Source organism: Centrocercus urophasianus, unplaced genomic scaffold (genome assembly GCF_019232065.1).
Source record: "Centrocercus urophasianus isolate 14NV4802_14NV808 unplaced genomic scaffold, USGS_Curo_1.0 seq_11, whole genome shotgun sequence".
Lineage (NCBI taxonomy): Eukaryota > Metazoa > Chordata > Aves > Galliformes > Phasianidae > Centrocercus > Centrocercus urophasianus.
Window position 1 is genome coordinate 46,803,236 of NW_024884253.1, and position 18,527 is coordinate 46,821,762.

At 39.6% G+C, this 18,527-nt stretch overlaps 1 protein-coding gene across 2 annotated transcripts in view; it reads right to left on the minus strand.

Moving 5' to 3' along the window:
- DLGAP1 (DLG associated protein 1) overlaps positions 1-18,527 on the minus strand; it is a 130,097-nt gene that overhangs the window by 84,799 nt on the left and 26,771 nt on the right. For both annotated transcript variants that reach the window (XM_042839945.1, XM_042839947.1), the window contains exon 3: positions 1,715-1,892. In XM_042839945.1, the coding sequence (XP_042695879.1) occupies positions 1,715-1,892 (178 nt within the window). The remainder of the gene's footprint in view (positions 1-1,714; positions 1,893-18,527) is intronic.

The following is an 18,527-nucleotide window of genomic DNA, read 5'->3' on the forward strand; positions in this document are numbered from 1 at the left end:
AGCTTTGCTGCAGATCTTGCGAACCTGAAAATCACTTATCTGTGCTTATATATGAATGGAAGCTTATATTTCTAAACTCATAACTGAGTCCTGAGCTTGGCATTAAAGCATAATGATTATCACTGTAGGAAATACACACACAAAAAACATCACTTAAGGGTTTTGCTGTTTTTCATGCATGCAAAAAGCCAACATTCTAGAAGGTAAGACTTAGAGTGAAAGAAAAAAAATAGGATGGCTCTTAATAAGGAAAGCATTATGCCAAGTAATTTGTACACATAAACGAAAAAGGAAATCTTAAAAAGTAGAACATATTGTTTTATCACTGGGAAGTTGCTTAAAATAGTATGGAAAGATCACAGAGAGTACATGATATAGAACAGTTCTAAAATGGTGGAGGACAGTGATATCCCTGCATAAGCATTTCTGAATTAAGACTTTTAAAAATATTTTCTTATTCACACTGACAAATGGCACTAATTCTTTGGCAGACAGCTTTTTCTAAGAGCTATGTGTCTAGCTAAATAAGTAAGCTAACCTAATATTCACAGTTTCCTTTGAGGCGTTCATTCCCATGCTGCTTCTCTTAGATACATCCTAACCCTTCTGCTAGAGCACCAACCCTTATGCAAAGTGCTCCACTATATTATACACAGGTGAATAACCTCAAGCTACAATGTCCAAAGACAGAATATCACAGAAACTCAAACTACAGATTCATACTGAATGGCTCATACGTTTGTTACAGCTGAAGTCTTACTATCAATAACATCACCTGCTTTTTTTTGACATTTGGTAATCTGACATTCCAATGTTAAAGGGAATCACAGCATCACAAATCCTGTCTGCTATGCTTCTTGACCTGTTTAACAAAGTTATTTTATCCAAGAGATTGATCTGAATGATGCGCTTAAGCAAACAAGCCAAAAGTCACACCAAGGAGCTACAGGATTCAGCAGATGAACTACTGGCCCACTGCCTTGTGAAATGCTGGCACTTTTGCACTTCTTTCAGATTTGTCCCTGGCCAAATTAACTGCACAAGCATATTGTAGGCAAGGAGAGACTACTTTATGATGTAAAAATTCATAAACTGAATAAGTGGGACTTCCTGTTCTTCTAGGTTAGAATGAACACAGAAGAGTCTAACAGAACTTCTAGTCAATAAGATAAGCAGACCTCTGCACTTAATATATTCTGTGATACTTGTACTATGAAGGTGAAAAGTTCAGAGGCACTCAGGATGTATACAACTCTGATGTATACAACAGGATAACAAAAGCTTTGAAAATATAGTAACATTCTTGTAAGAATTGTAAAACACAAAATACTGTGGAATTCATTTTCCTTCAGCATTACAATCAGCTTCTATATGACTTTTTGAGGGATGTTTAGAGAATTTGATTTCAGACCAGATCCTTAAGACATATATATAAAGACACTGCTAATGAGCACCTGCTTTTGGAAAAGGTAAATAAAAGATCAGACTGCTTCTCCTTCAAACAAACTGCATATTGTCCCACTTATCTTTTTGCAAAAGGAAGGCTATGGCATTAACAGATGCTGCATTCTCACAAACAAAACTGCGTGAAAATATTAAAAAAGAAAATAAATGTTTTGAAAGCATGTAGCATGCAATAGCTTGAGTCTATTTTAAGCAAAACAGAGTTTCTACTTGGTTTGGTGAGAATGATGCCCTGGATGCATGCACCCACCTGACTGATGGTACTCATGGCTCTCATGTAGCTCTCATTGCGTGAGCGGAACTTGGGGGATGTCAGCAGCCCTGCAGGGTCCAGGCTGTCCAAGCTCCTGTTGATTGAGACTTCGCTCACTGCCCTCAGGTAACTGTGGCTCCGGATCTGAAGCTTTGGCGAGTGTTCACTGGATATCCTGAGAGGTTTGCAGGGAAAAAAAAGAAAGAGAGAAAGAGAGAAAGAGAGAAAGAGAGAAAGAGAGAAAGAGAGAAAGAGAGAAAGAGAGAAAGAGAGAGAGAGAGAGAGAGAGAGAAAGAGAGAAAGAGAGAAAGAGAGAAAGAGAGAAAGAGAGAAAGAGAGAAAGAGAGAAAGAGAGAAAGAGAGAAAGAGAGAGAGAAAATTTCATTAAACAAAAATAGCCTCATCAGAATTGGGTATAAGCAAGTGCTTTTCACTGGGACAGCAGTACTTGAACAGGTTGTTATCCTTATTTCATAAATATACAAATACTGTGTAATGTCAGCACTTTCATTTGGATTAATCTCTTTCATTTGGTGGAAAGAGAGAAGTAATGTGTAAACCATGCCTAAGCAGAATGGTAACATAACTTTTATTTTATTTACTGAGAGCAGCACAGCAAAATTTTATGTTGTGTTTACGGTGGCAGCTACCCATTCCAATAAAAACTTCACCACGTGAGAGGAGCAGTGACATTGAAACAACTTCATGTGTAGGTTTTAAAAGACCAAATGGAGCCATTGAGGTGAGAGCAACAGAAGAAAGTGCTTAGAGGTGAATGCTGCAACCATCAAATTCAGACAGAGAGTGTGGTGAGGAAAAGAGTGGCCTCAGACTAAATCTGTGTGTAGTAACCTCAACACACCTGCAAAACACTTCTTGATGTGGCCAGAGGTTCTATTTTTTTTTTTTAAAGTGCTTGTTCCTTTCTCAGAAAGGCTGGTATTGATCAGACCTGTCTCTGTGACTCATGCATGTTCCTGTTAAATAGGAATGGAGTCTTCAAGGGCATATGAGCAAATAGTGCAGGCAGACCATCCACAACACGCAAAATGACTTCACAGCATAGCTTAACTCATGAAATCACTCCAACAATCATGGTTGAATTTGATGTGTTTTCATTTTATATTTTAATGCTGGCTGAAGGTGCAAGTTGAGAAAATGCAGACCAGCTAAGTAGCTTTATATAACTTGATGTCAAATTAGAAGTGTGAAAAACACAGTTGTGTTTCTGAAGTGGAAAAAACCCCCATCCTTACAATACCAGTGGCAAATGAGATGGACAAGTAGTAGTGTAAATAAAGTGCACAAACTGCAATACTCAGGAGTCAGCCAGCAAGGCTCATAACATTCAAATACAATTTTCTATTCGTAAGATGCTTTACCCTCTGAAAATGCTCAGTAAGTGTTGTCTTCGCAATCTGAGGTACCCATAAAAATGTGAGTCACAAAAAAACTGATTTATGTCTTTTTTACGATACAAATTTTTTTGGGATATATCTTTTTAAACAGTGAACAGATAATGTATTGAAATGGTATTTGTACTGAAATATCTTCAATATTCTCCAAGTATTGCAAAGCCAACACACTAAATTGACAAAATTTTACATTTTGAAAGGCATATCTTACATGGATACTTGCATGTATATGAATAAAATATCTGTAACCTAATTAAAGGCTTAAACTTGGTTAACTGATGTTTAGAAATGCATACCTAGTTGACCTGAAAGAAGAGAACCCATTTTATGTTTAATTCGTCGAGCATTTGCAGATATTTTGCATTCAAGTAGCTAATGATGGCTATAAGTATGAACAATTTCCCAGTGACATGCACACTTCTGTCAATGCATTTTTAGGAGGACAAGTCCGTTGTGTAATTGCACACCTAAGTAGTTCAGCAACTGGGCCTATTTCTGAATGGCTCAACACAGTAATAAAATCTAGGCCATCTCTGAAATACTGCATTGTCTGGCTGCTAATTACCTGCCTAATAAAAATATGTAAACTCATACTAATTACTAGATATTTTTATCACAAAGACATATCCTTTGCTTGCCATTTTCAGTGGGTGCGCAGTGCAATACTCACAGGAGCCGTTTTCATGTGCTCTGACTCCTTAAGCCATTTGATTCCACATGTAAAAAACAGAAAGCTTTTTAGATGTCAGAATTAGTAATGTTTCAAATGACTCAAAAGAACGAAGAGAAAATGATGAAAAAACGACCATTACAAAACGCTGCCAGCTACAGCATTTTTATAACTAACACTAACCATAGATCTCTTGGAAAAACAAAGAATCCTGTCTGTTGGTTGATAGAAATATAGAAATAAAAAGAATAAAACAATTAAAAAGACAGAATGAATAATTCAACAGACATTATTTTTTCAGATGCAAGCAAGCTTCCTCACTCCTTGCAAATCTGTAAACTGATCAGCGTTGCCTGAAATGCATTTCTTAAATTAATTCAAAATGTACTTCATGAATATGTTGTGAACAGTTTGCTGCCAGTATGTGACATGCAAAATTCAAATATGCTTGATTAGCTGCCAGTTAGTCAAACGTGTCACCTGGGGCTGTTGCTGTTCACTGATTAGCTGAGCTCACAAGAATAAACTGCAGTACACTGCAAAATTCAGTGCACAGATAGTGCCAGACAGAAATTTGCAAGTGCTGAGGCAGGTGCCCTTTAAAAACTGGAAGCAGTATATCAAGGTGCAGGCACGCAGGGCAGCAAGGTTTTGCTGTTGCACCCAGGGCACGGATGCTACCACCACTGTCATGGAAATACATACCCACAAAAGGTATAGAAATTCAGTTTTTACATGTATTTGCATTGCTTAAGAATGTTTTCCCAACTTTGCAGAAAACAAGGGCATGCATCCATGACAGAAAACACTTTCCTGCTATTTCAGATGTAGGTGGTCAGCACAGCTACCTCCTTTCTCTCGGTACTCTTCTTCCAGAATATATGACCTGCCAGTTTGGCACATATCAAGAACAATATCTAGAACAACGTTTTACAGGAGGCCACTAATTTTAGCCTGTGCATACCTCCCATCTGTTGTTTAAACCTGACTAGGATACTGGCAGCTCCTGGAGGAGGTGGCTTCCTGCTTACTGATTGCTACAATCACTCCTTCACTAGATGTAGCGATGGGAAAGAGATAAAATTTAAAGCACAGACCAAGAAACATCCACAGGTTTCCATTTATGATGATTAATATTATCTTCATAGCCGTGTAATAAATTGTCACTGTAGTCTCTATAGTACATTCCAATGAAAATCTGAAAGGCCACTGAATTTTGAAATCATTCAGTTCAGTCAGGAATATGGCTGTGTACAATAGGAAAACATCTGAATGTCTAATTTATTGTTTTCAGAGTTTCTATTACCTATAACATGCAAATTAAAATAATCTGTATTTTCTTATGGGTTCAACTCCATATCCTGTTTATTGTGCATTACCTAAACTCTTTTTTGATGCCATCCACATTTCCACAACATAGTGTAATGGGCAAGGGACTCAGACTTTGGGATGCATTAGATATATTAATTGGCAGGAGGATGTGAGTTATTGAACCTCTTCAATGACCTCCTTTAGTGCGCTGCATCATTTCTGTGCTGCAGTGCTTGCCTGGGTAATGTGGGACAAGCATGCAAGAGTGGTCCTGAACTCAGAGCCCAGGCCCTTTCCCAGGACCTTACACTCTGCTTGTCTCTACTGTGGAGCCCAAGGGGACTGACTGAAAAAGTTGTGCTGAGGGGGATGGAAATGAGGTTTCACAAGATCACCAAAGTTGGAAAAGACCTCCAAGGTCATCCAGTCCAACTGTCCACCCACCACCAGTATTTCCCCACTCACCATGTCCATCAGTGCAACATCTACACGTTTCTTGGACAGCTTCAGAGATGGTGACTCCACCACATCCCTGGGCAGCCTGTGCCACTGCCTGACTGCTATTTGGAGATGTTTTTTCTAACACCAAACCTATATGTTTACTGAGTCCTGGTGAGAAACATAGGCTCCCCTGAGCGAAGGAAGGCCAAAATCTCTGACTGACACTGTACCTCAAGAAAGTGTCCCACCTGTGAAAGCAAAACACTACTGAAAGCCTGTGAGGTGGTCTCACAAGGCGAAGAACACTAATTTAAGCAGAAAATAAGTTTTGGCAAATCATCTAAAACAGATGTGCAAAGGAAATATTTAAGCTGCCTCTGCGTACTGCCCTTTGATTTCTGCTCTATACCTTTCAGACATACTGAGATTGAGTCTCTCATTTTCATTCAGGTGTAGGAATGAAAGGACTTAAAACGCACAGATAATCACCTCTAACACTGCTGCAACATACATTCTTTCAATCACCTTCTCAGATGATCACCAGGATTAGCGAGGAGTGAAGAATAGCCATAAATTCTCTTTAGAAACTGCCTTGTTGTTTCTGACTCATATTCTGTCTAGGATTTAGCTAATTCACATATATATTAAAGGCTATAAAATAATCTTAGCAGGTTAAAAAGGAAATGGCTTAAATGTATTCCTTGAAGAATTTCTTTGCTTTGAAAATGGCTTTGAAATGACAAAGTGGACAAGAAAGATTTCCCTGTTTACAAGAATCGGCAAGTTTAGCTTTTAATATTTTCTTTTCATTTAGGAAGGCTGTCATAGATGTGCTTTTTGAGAAAAACACTTTCATTTGCAACACTTCATTTCTGAATGAAGACAGGGAGAGACTAGACTGACAGTGGCTGTATTCCCTTAGCTTAGATGTATAACATAACAGGAAAAAGTGCTGTAAAGAAAAATATTCCTGAGACCGGATTCTCTTCCCCCAGATCAGCATTCAGATTCATAGTACAAAGCACAGGGTTGTGCCAGCTGGGTATGGTGCTATGCCAACACAAAATGACAAAGCAGAATAAAGGGAAAGTCATAGAATCATAGAACAGTTTGGATTGGACAGGACTTTTAAGATCATCTAGTTCCACCCTCCCCTCCCCTTGCTATAAGCAGGGGTAGAAATATGTCCTGAATACCCCTGGAAGCCAGCAAAGGAGTGTACTAAAACCAGCCTTTAAGCAAACAAGAAGTCCCCAGAAGCACAGCACACACACCAAGCCAAACAACAAGAAAACCAGCCCAACTGTACAACCCGCCACTACTCAGTTTCTCAGCTCAATGGGCTGCCTGGTTCCTGGAGGCTTGATTACCGTGGGCTGAACACCCCACCTCCAGCCTGACTACTGGGTCTGCCCAGTATACATCTCTGTGATTTGTTTCATTTGCATTTTGGTTCTGCCAGAAGGAAGAATAACTGCAGTCTGACACAGAGCAAACACTGAAGGACATCAGGGAAGAACATGTACAGAACAAAGTCATTCAAGTGCATCCGTCCGACTCCAGCCATGACATGGATCAGCAGCCTGGGGTAATTTAATCATGTCGGCACCCATGTTCTGCTGCATTTTCAGTGCAGTGTACAAAAGGCTGTCATGCTACTGACAGAGACAACAGCAGTACAAAAACACTTTTAAGCATCTTCTCCCCTCGCCAGAGATTTTTTTTTCTGAGTTTTGAAGATCTCTGGTTCTGTTTTTGTTTAGGATCAAGTGAATCTCCTCATGGGAATTTTCTACCTTGAAGCTACAAAAATAAGTAACCCTCTCAAGTCCTTAGTGGGTTGCTAAAGAGCCAAGTGGGAGAAAGAAAAGTTTAAAACTTGGAGACAACTGGAAAAAGAACATCTGCTGAAGAGCAAGTCAGCATTATCTACCCCAGATTGGCATCTGCTTCAATATTATAAGAGATGCCATTAATAAGGCATCCTTACTGCACGGACCAATATGCACATATCACAAAGATATGTGGGACTTGCAGAGGATATACCACCAGGTGAGAAGAGGTAGAAACTGTGGGACTGTGTATTTGTCTTTCTGCCTGATTTTACAGAAGCTGGTAGGGCTAAAGAAGAAAGCAATTTAGGAAAAAAAACAACCAACTATTCAGAAGTCCCTAAGTGTAGCATCACACAGCTCTCTAACGTGTCTATATCCAGCTGTTGCAGCTTTTTGTGTAAGCATATGGCGTTCTGCCAGAGATCTTCTGTTTGTTTCACAGAGGACAGCAGGAACTGGATCCACTTTTTTTTTTTTTTTTTTTTTTTTTCTTTTCAAGCACTTGCTTCTGCCAAGCACAGTTGCCTTTCAAACTCTCCATGTTGAGCTTCAGAATCAGCCATGATACCACTTCTTCGGGATTTAATGAGAGGGAAACCCATTTCTCTCAAGAGATATTGAAGCTTGGGATTGGGAATTGGTTCTTTTTTTACTGAAGATAAGGGATGATGTTGTATAACCATATTCACTCCTTTGTAAGGGCTAAAATGTTACCAAACAAAGCTGACTGCTGCATAAAAACTATCAACACACATCAAAACAAGGATCTTCCTTTAATTCAAAGGTCCTTTCAGATACTGCATAAAGTCAAAAGAACAGGCTGATGAACTGAAGGATCCTTTCACTTGCCACTGACATGCTGAATCATCCCCGTGCATTCTAGACATGGTCAAAGAGTAGAGCGTAGCACGAAAATGACACATTGTGCCATATGCAACTGAGTTGGCAAGAGCAGATGGAAGATGATGCAGACAGACATTATACAATTCTCTTTAATCAGAAATCTGGTCTACACACTGGTGTTGATTCCCATGTGGGGGTGTGTGTGGGGGTAACAGTTGCAAGTATTCTCTTCCACTCTGGAAGGTGAGAAGAGATGCTGTAGTGTAGAAACAGCTCAACCCAATGAACCAGATCAACTCAGTGATGCCAGGGTAAGCTGCTACTGTACAACATGCAGTTTTTATTTACACTAGAGGATATATGCCACACCTAGCATGGTAAGATTTAACATCTCTGAGAGAGCTCACCTTGACAAGAGCAGCTTTCCTCTCAGAAGACCCACAGAGAAAAGCTGTGGGCTTCATTTTCCTATTACCAACCTTACCAAATCTATGCTCAAATAGATTTTAAAGACCTTTTCTTCTGGAAAAGATCTCTGAACCTACATCAAACATAACACCAGGCTCTTCTGTGGGTTTCTGAGGGATCCTTCTCTGGCGGCACAGATGCTTCATCTGCACCAGAGCCTGCTCTTCCAAATCCCCTCCAACAGCCCAGCCCATCTTTCCATTAAACTCCTACAGCAGTATCTTGAAGAACTCTCCACTCTATCTTCTGTCACAAAAGACACTGTCATCTCCTCTCAGCTCACCCCTCTGATCCCACATCACACCATGTTCCTGGTGACTTGTGCCACCACTCCCCTCTAGTGAGATTTCAGTCATCTGCAGTCTGTGAACTCTAATTTTTTGAGTCAAGCACTTTGTTTTACAAGCCAAACCCACAAATGTGTGAAGGCAGTCTCTCCAAGAAGTAGGGCAGGTGATGACACCAGGTCTGCACAGGCACAGCTTTTGGCATTGGACATGGACCACTTCACTCTAATATTTTAATTGCAGCTATTATCATAAGTGCATCAAATCATTCTGTCATTTCTCTCCTTCTCTCAGGTGACTGCTAACACAGGTAAAACATTTTGCACACCTGCAGATCTGTACTTTGGGGCAAACAGTAAAGTTTTAATTTCTTAGGTAGTTCCTAGTTAGAATATTGATAGAAGGCTGTCCGTGGTAACTGGAACCAAGATATTTCCCATCTCAACCCTTGTGTTATTCTATAAAAATCCTGGTCTCCATACGCTCAGACCATACATCCTAATTTAGTTTTTAGGTCTCTCTCATTCTTCCATTGAAAGTCTGATTAATTCTGCCACTGGGAAAACCCAAGAAGTGCAGCTCTCTGCCAAACCATAACAGGAAATCTGTTGCTTTTCAGGAATGTCACCCAGGCTCCTGCAGAGCTAGCTGCATACCCAGCCCTCTGCTTAGCACCATGGCTTCTGCAGAAGGACCAGCTTGCTCCCAGGAGTGGGAGGATAGCATCCTGCTCAGCTCAAAGAGATCTTCTGGGCAGAATTCCCAAAACAGAACATATTCCTGTGCTGAACTGACATGACATTGGTTAGAGTTTACCTACAGGTGATGTTTTCCAGGAAAATAAAAAGAAAAAAAAAAAAAAGTATTTGCTGTTGAGTGTCAAAGTTTAGAGTATTCTTCAGTGCACATTTTCAGGGGTGATCATCCCCAGCTCCATGTGGAGCAGTAACCAGGCAATGGTCCCCTGTGCACCACATGGCTTTGAGCCTGCAGTCATCTGCTCCAATACACCCTGATCAGAAAGACATTCCCCAACACCCAGGCTAGATCTGTATAAACATCTCCCACTGATAATAGAAACACATCTCAGTTTTGCAAGTCAGCACCATTTCAGCAACACCTTTACATGAATAAGGAGCCACCTGTGTTTTCCCAAAAATTCGTATTACAGAGACAGTTTTTCTCACTTCCTCTTCAGTCTTCCGCTGTTTCAAAATTTTCAGATGCCTACTAAAAAAAAATGCAGATTCAACACCAGCTGTACAGATGTGCTTCATAGAACAAAAGCATTGGAAAAACTCTGAAAAGCAAGGACATCTCAAAGCAACAAGGAAGGAAAAATACCAAATACAACTAAGCAATGAGGCTGAGCTAACCCTCATATATCATTGAGTAACAGCACAGTCTCCAACACAGTGTTTGAGGAAGGAAGATTCAATCCAGGGACAAGCACACTATGTGACTATTTTGGTAACACCTGCAAACTGCTGAATTGCACTATAATATATACAGGTGCTTGTTGTGGGTTTTATCTTCACTTTTCTGTTGATGGCATTTACAAAGGTTATACGTGCACTCTCACTAAATGTCTGTTTTGGTATCCTCTATTTTAGCTGGTTTTTATTTGAAGAGCACTAAGCAGTTTAAAGTGCCTGAAGATTGCTTTTTCTTATTTTCCAGGCAAGTAATTCTGACTTACTATGTTTTGTTTCTCTGCAGACACCTGGGAAGTGTTGACTTGAAATGCCAAGTCAACTCGATGTCTGGCGCGAATGCCAGCCTCTCCTGACAGCAGAGGGGTTTGCAAGGGGGGTGAGAAGACAGAGCAGTAACCTCCTGCATAACTTCACTGCGGGTTTCTCAAGCTGTGTCTGAATGAGCACAGCTCGGAGCTCAGGTGTGACCTGCAGCTGTCTTTTCCTGTTAAAAAAGTCTGTCAGGGGAGAAACTATTCAGATGGGTGTTATCATTGCCTAAGAAAAACCCCTGCAGCTTCTCTTGTCATACCAAAGAAGCTAGAAGTATTTTTCTCTACATTTTTTACCACAAGTAATATCTAGAATGCAAGTAAATTAAAAGAATAATGGTGTGAAGTAGGGCTTCTAACAAATCCTCTGCTGATTATCTGGGCTGCAGTCTTTCCTGCTCTAGGAGATTTTCCCTTTTACTCCAATCATCACAACCATAGCAGTACCCCAGGAGCAGGGAGACTTTCCCTCCACAGAACTTTACCAAAGCTATTCCTCAGCAAAGAGAAGCTGCTACCACTTTCCCTTCAGCTGCTTTTACTTCAAAAGAAATCCCTTGAAAGAAACCCAGATAATACAAGAAATCTAGCTGTCTATATTTATTTCATAATTCACTATTTCCATTCCAAAGTCTTTGTAGTGGTTAAGGAAAGATCCATCTGCTGTACTGAGATGCAGCGTGAAGTGGTAACTGAATATTTCAGGTACATGTGAAATATATCACTATCTGGACAACTTGGTTCATAATTGTGCTTATAAACAGGCTCAAACCACTGCAAGCCTCCAGCAGGAAGTCTGCAGTTTATATCCATTAGAAAAACTTTTCTTATAAGAAAAATGTTCGAAAGATTTAAAACGCTGCTTAAGATGTATTTTTATATGTATTAGTATTAAAAAAACCAACAACAAAACAGAGCCCTTATGTGTTATAAGCTATTCTTTGGCCAAGCTTTTTCCACAGTGTATCCCGAGGAAGCAGAATTAATTATATTTTGGGCTATGAGAGGAAAAAAAAGGAATAAAAATACCTTGAGAAGCTTGCATAATTGTGCTAAATCCTGGAGATTGAAAGGGACTTTTCCCCACTTTTCCCCAATTATTTAAAATGGTTATCTTTTAATTAAATGAAAATTAAATACTCTGAAACATTTATTTGTGTTTGAGACTAAGAAATAGAGAACCAGTTATGGCACTGCTAATCATGCTATTAATGTCAAAGGTGGTGATTCAGATGGAGTCGATGAGAATGAAAAATATTTCTGAAAAGTGGATCCTCTTCAGGGTGGAAGATATTCAAAGGGCTTATGCACCTCATTTTAAAGGAGGAAAATACGTGAGGAAGTCAGATGGCATCTTGACCTGTAACAACTGGCATTCTGAAGTATTTCCAAATACATATTTAATTGTCAGAATTAAAAAGTGTGCCTGCTTAATTGGAACACTGCTCTTTTCCAATGAAAAGTTCAAAAAAAATTAAGTCCTCTGAAGTCAGATAAAAGAAAAGCACACAAATTTCTGTGTTTGCTTAGGAAAAATGAATAAAATTTGTTCGTCACAAAGGACTGACAGTGTGCACTTATCCCATATAAATCAGAATCCTGTTGACCATTTGCGAAGGAGATAAACACCTTTTCCTTTCCAGTATACAATGACAGGTTACATGGTGAAGGTGAAGATGGCCCTCTACACTGCTCAAGTTGAAAACACGCAGATACCTTTGCTTTTGTTTAAAACACCATAACAAAAAACTCTAAAAACTAAAATTTCCAGAATAAGTAAACTCTTCTTGGCACTTGAAACTATGGACAATGGACTATGATTCATGAGTTCAGATGTTGATGCTGACAGAAATTTGCTGTGACCTGGAGGGAAAGTCATATAAACTCCCAGGCTTAGCAAACAGGTACAGTAATACTTCCCTACAGCACCTCTCAGGTGGGTTCGTGATGTTGAATTAAAGTTAGCAAACATGACTGAGGTTCTCTGATGGAAAAAATAGCAGCATCATGTTTTTATTGCATTACTGGAGGCAAAGGAGACAGAATGACTGAGAAAATAAAGTTCAACTCCAGAGACAGAGACAGCTACTCCATGCAAAGCAATGTAGCTGAACAATAAAGAGTAAAGAATGCTCAGTATGATGGTCAAAAGGTACTTTAGAAGAAATGAATTTTTAAATGAGAATAATTTCTGATTTTACAACAATTAACGCACATCTCAAGTCAATGGTTTCGCTGAGAAAACACAGAACTCTTTGAAAAATCTCTGCAGCCTACTGAAGCTACAGAAAAGTTTAATGCATAAAATGCCCATTCTAAGCAAAGGAAGATGGAACCTACATTACTTTCTTGAGCCTCACAGTTCATATGAGGGGAGGCTGCAATTTTGCTGTGAAGTTACTTAATTTAATTGAGCTTCATTAGTAGGTGCTTTCTTCCTCAAACAAGCTCTTCCTTGAATGTTTGTTGTATGTACAGCAACTATTTTTACCACTCAGATTTTTTTCATCTTGATTAGGAAAAAAACCTAAGTTTCAGTAATGTATATGAATCCCATTTCTTCCTGTCAGAGCAACAGGCAGAAGACCTGTCTGACAGTGTCAGAACACCATCATGTCTCTGTGTTACACTCAGAGGTCCACTTCAGAAGCACTGATCAGTTCCAAGTCTTGGGCTTCTCCTGTGATGCGCCAATCTGACAACCCACTCAATTTTGTTTGTTGGACTATGTAGGTAGGGCATTCCATGTCTGCAGCACCTTTCTGTTTTCCTGAACTACCCACAAGGGAATATAGGATTTTTCTTAATGACATGTATATAGTAAGCTGCCTATTGGCATACAGAAATACATAGGCATACCCTGATAGACAGAGAAAGCACTGATACCCAGCTTGTTATTTGAACAGTTCCCAGTACCAGACCACGACCGGACAAATAAAGCTGCTTCAAATTTACTTGTTCAGTTTAACATGCATCAGAGATCAGCTGTGTTAAATTGCTTGGATTTGGTGCAGTGTACCATGTGGAACCACAGAAATGCTAAAGAAGTGGGGTCATCTTCCGTACGTGATGGCTACTGGAAATCATGTGATGTACAAATGGGACTGGAAAAGCTTGAGAACACCACAGAAAAGTGGCCTTGAAAAATCGCAAGGCTGATCATGGCACACAGTCATGGCCACCTACACAGGGGCACCAACAATTACCAAGTGGGCAGGACATTGGAGGATGTTAGTCTGAAAAACATAAGTTCCCAGTAGCTAAGCTAATGGAATAATTCAATGAGAGTTAATAAAGAGCTCTGGTTATTCTCCCTGTAGCCAGCCAGCCACTAGAGGGAGGAATAATGTAGTGCTGCCACAGATAGCAATTTATTACACTTTTGCAATACATTTTTTTTTTTTTTTTTTTTTTTTTTTTAAAAGCTCCCCTCAAGAGGCTTGAAAAATCTTTTCAGTTAAAGGTAAAACCCTCTAGTTTTCACAGTTAGTGAAGAAAGCACACAAAGTTCAAGGGCTCAAGAAACAGAAAGGATATAAAAAAATGTGACACATCTATTACTCCCTAGAATATATTCTGATTTTTACAGCCCAGATGAATTGTGGACCTGACTTCCAATTAATTAGGATCCATAGAGCAATTTGCTTTCACAGCATTCGTCACATCATTACAGAAGTGGTAGGATTTAAAGCCTTTTAATGCGCTTTTCATGAAGGAAAGCACTTTCTTTGGTGACTGGAAAGGACAGGTCAGCATTGCAGTTGAAAAGACTTGTCCTTCTCTACAGCAACAGGCAACTTGCTAAAAAATAGTTATTTTCACATTTTTTAAGAGTGAAGATATTTGAAAGCAGAAAACAAAGAAAAGCCCAGCACAGTAATGCACTTACACTATACAATGCTTGTATTACCAATCTTACTTGTTTCACTACAGATAACTATGCTAAATATCCATTTATAGCAGCAAGGAAGCAATTCTGGCATCAGAAGGCAGTTTTTTGTGTGTACAGCTATTCACTATTCACTGATGAGAACAACTCAGTAATGAGAAAATAATAAAAAGTTGTTTTTATCTGAAGACAGGCAAGGAAATAATTAGGCATTTGCTACACATTCAGTTGATCAGATTCTGAGTTTAGCTGAAGGTCTGCAAGGGGAAAAATCTGAGCTGCATTTTCTCCCCTCAACTTAGGCAAATTCTGCTTACATTAATGAGCTCGGTCCCCCTCCCCCCTTCTAAGTACTAGCTTTAGCCTCAGCAGGAGAAGATTAATCAATGATTACTCATAAAATACTATGGAAAACTCAGAAATTCTCTCTGTTATGAGCTCTGAGGTCTCACTAAAATCTTGGGGCTGTAAGCAGTTCCTATGGTAAGATCAGTTGGGTTTTTCTGTCCATGACTCTCAGTGGATTAGGTTGCCATCAGTATAGGACTGTCAGTGCCACTGTCTCTTCTCCTCTTTAAAGGAGAGATTTAGATTGGATACAAGTAAGGTTATTTATTTATTTATTTTACAGTAAGAGCAGTGAAACACAGGAATGTATCGGCTGGAGAAGTGGTGGATGCCCCATCCTTGAAGACACTCAAGCTAAGGCTGGAGAGGTCTTTGAGCTATCTGATCTAGCTGTAGGTATCCCTGATTGTTACAAGGAAGTTGGACATGACAGCCTTTGAGGGTTCCTTCTAACTCAATTCTATTATTTGATTCTCCAAAGAGGAGAAATGAGACCTGAACAGAGACAAGTGTTCCTCACAGCCTTCCAAATGGCTTTCCATCAGCAAATTCACAGGTTTTCCAGGAATAGGCTTGCACAGAGGATGCAGTGGAAACCCCCGCTACCCAGCCAGACTGTAATTGTCAGCCTATGAGCTCACTTCTCTGTGCAGCCTATTCCATGGCACCTCTGTCTAGGAGACATATTAAAATATCTTTCCCTAGCCCTGAAGGCCTTCCCTATGGGATTAAAAAAAGAAAAAAAACATTTTAAGATTTCCTTCTGCTATGGTGTGAAGGGTAACAAATTCCCTTTATAGAGAAGTGAGTGGGAAGCAATGTGTTAGCATGCATGGGTAGTGCACAGAGAAATGGGGAGAGGTAGGATTAGCTGGAGAGATGGCTGACTAGCTGTCATCTACCCCTGTGAAAGCATCTGAGCCACCTCTGGGACATATGTTGGCAATGGGTGTGGGCTGGATGGCAGGAAGAGAGGGGGAGAGGTGTCAAGGAATGGGACAGTTGTAGGTATGGATTTAAACAGCAAAATGCAACATGAGTTACTGCTACTCCAAAGAGCAGCATTCACAAGTTGTGGGGAGCACCAGTGGAGAAATACATAGAAGATGCAGCTTCTGCCTTGTGCAGTGTGATGGGGCTCTCCCCAAGCACCTTGATGAGTACAGGGCAATACACTTGCTTGACTCTTCTCACACCTACATGAACATTGCAAGCCTAGTTCTCACTCCAGGTGCACTGCTCATGCTCTTCTTGTACCCAAGCAGCCAAATCGTACCTTAGTGTGTTCCAGAAATATAATTAACCTAAGTGTATCATTTCAAGGCAGAAGCAGCTGTTAGATCTGCCTGAGTTGAAAAAAAAAAAAAAAAAAAAAAAAAACACCACCAAAAAACTTGGAAGAATGCTGGCAAGATAATGTTTTTAACAAGCAGCTTGATTAATTCACGGCTAAGGTTATCATCCAGTTGTGTTGGGTAGGAGGCCGACATTTAAAACTTCACATGTACTTTCTCAGACGAAAAAAATAACAGCCAGCACACCCTCCAGAGCTCAGATTCTGTATGCTATGCTTGAGACTTGTAAACAGCACACTGAAAATTCAGATCCTAGTTGCCTAGCATTCCCAAGAACCTTAAGAGAAACAGCCTCATAATCATTTTTCTGTGCCATCTTCCTATTAAGTCTCATGCTTTAGAATATAAAAAAAAAAAAAAAACCAAACAAACAAGCATCAAGCATAGTGTAGATTTGGAGGAGTCCAGGAGTGAGATGCTCTCCAAAGCTCTGTCTCAGGCCTGTGCTGGGTCATTGAGCAACACAGTCTTAGGGCAGAGGACTGGCATCCATCTCAGGTCTATTTTGTTTCGCCCTACTCTTTAAAGATACTTCTTACAAATAAAGATTCTTTATTTATGTGTTATTTACTGTTTACTACATACATCATCTAAGAAAATACATGACAAAACAAAACCTGAAAACCTACCCCAAAGACAATTTCTGCAACATCAACATCAAAACTACTGCCCTGTTTTTTTTTTTTTTTTTTTTTTTTTTTAAAAAAAAAAACAGCTTTTCAGTTGATTGATTTTTTGTATGACTTTGAAATTGATCATTTTGCTGTTCTTTGGGTTGTTGCCTTTATGGGAATTAATTACTTTAAGTAACTGGCTACCCTTCTATGGACATCCTGCTTGCAAGAACAGTGGCAGGAAATACAGCTGTAACTTGTAATTTCACTGGAACACAAGGGCTAGTAAATCTTTTGCCGAAGGCAAAACACACAGGCAGACATCATAGTCCTCATAAAGGTATAATGAATCTGAAGAAAGGAGGCAATTAGAGATGATAGGAGAGAGGCATGCTGTTGCACCGGGGTCCATGCACAAGGACGGCCTGGCCATCGGTCATGAGAAGGGCAGTAGACCCAGTTACCCAAAAAATAACTCCAAAGATAGCTGACTGAGCGAAACTAATGACTGCATGTAAAGCCATGAAATAAAGACAGGCAGAGCCATTTTTTTTCAGTGCAAACTGCATACCTCTGGGCAATAAATGCATGCAGTGAGAAGACCGCAGCAGTGTTAGCAGCAGAACAGCTCTGGTTGGGGCCTGGAAACTGCAGGACTTAAGACCCTTGGAAGACTATCAGTAGTGATGTTAGTAACAGGACAAGTGAAAAAGGTTGATAATTAAATCACTAGTGAAGAAAATCTTAGCAGGAGTAGGACCAGAAATATAATATAATATATGGACCAGATAATATAATAATAGGACCAGAAATATAATATACTACGCCATTTCCAAAGGTATGAAATTCATTGAAAAAAGAAATAATCAGTATGAAGCTGGGAATAGAGAAGTGGTTCATAGTCAGAAAGTTGTTTTCTTGTGTGAGGGAACAATGAGTCTAAATACAGTATTCTTCCTGCCCACCTTGGCTCATAATTGAGAGTGGACACTTATCTCAGAACTGAGGATCATAATTCAGAATTATTAAGGAATTACTTAAAAAAAAAAGTAAAGAAAAGGAGGACAACAGAAATAATATCACAATACTAACATTCATTCCAACTCTTATCAGTCTAACATGAATATGGCATCATCCACTCCTTATCAGTTCAAATTCCTTTGTTATTCACAAGCAAACAGCAATCAATTTGTGCCACAAATCAAACAATCTCAGAAAAGTAAAGGAATAGGCAGAGTTATTGCTATGCCAGAAATTACATTCTATCCAGCAGTTGATGACTGAACAACTGCAGTGGCACAGCCTGACTCACCAGAATTTCAAGCAAGTCTGAGCAACAAATCTCTGCCAAAACACTGTTGTCTCACAGCTCTTAGAGCCACGTGACTGATATGAGGCCAAAAGATTCTGCAACAGTCAAATTCATGACCAGACATTTAGATTGGGCTCCTCTAACTAGTCAATGCCAACATTTCTGAAATTTTTAACATCTTTGATTATCACTTCAGGAGAATGGGGGAATGACATGTTGGCTACACATCACCAGAATAAGGAAAATGACCTTTTCAAAGTCAAAAAGTGACACCT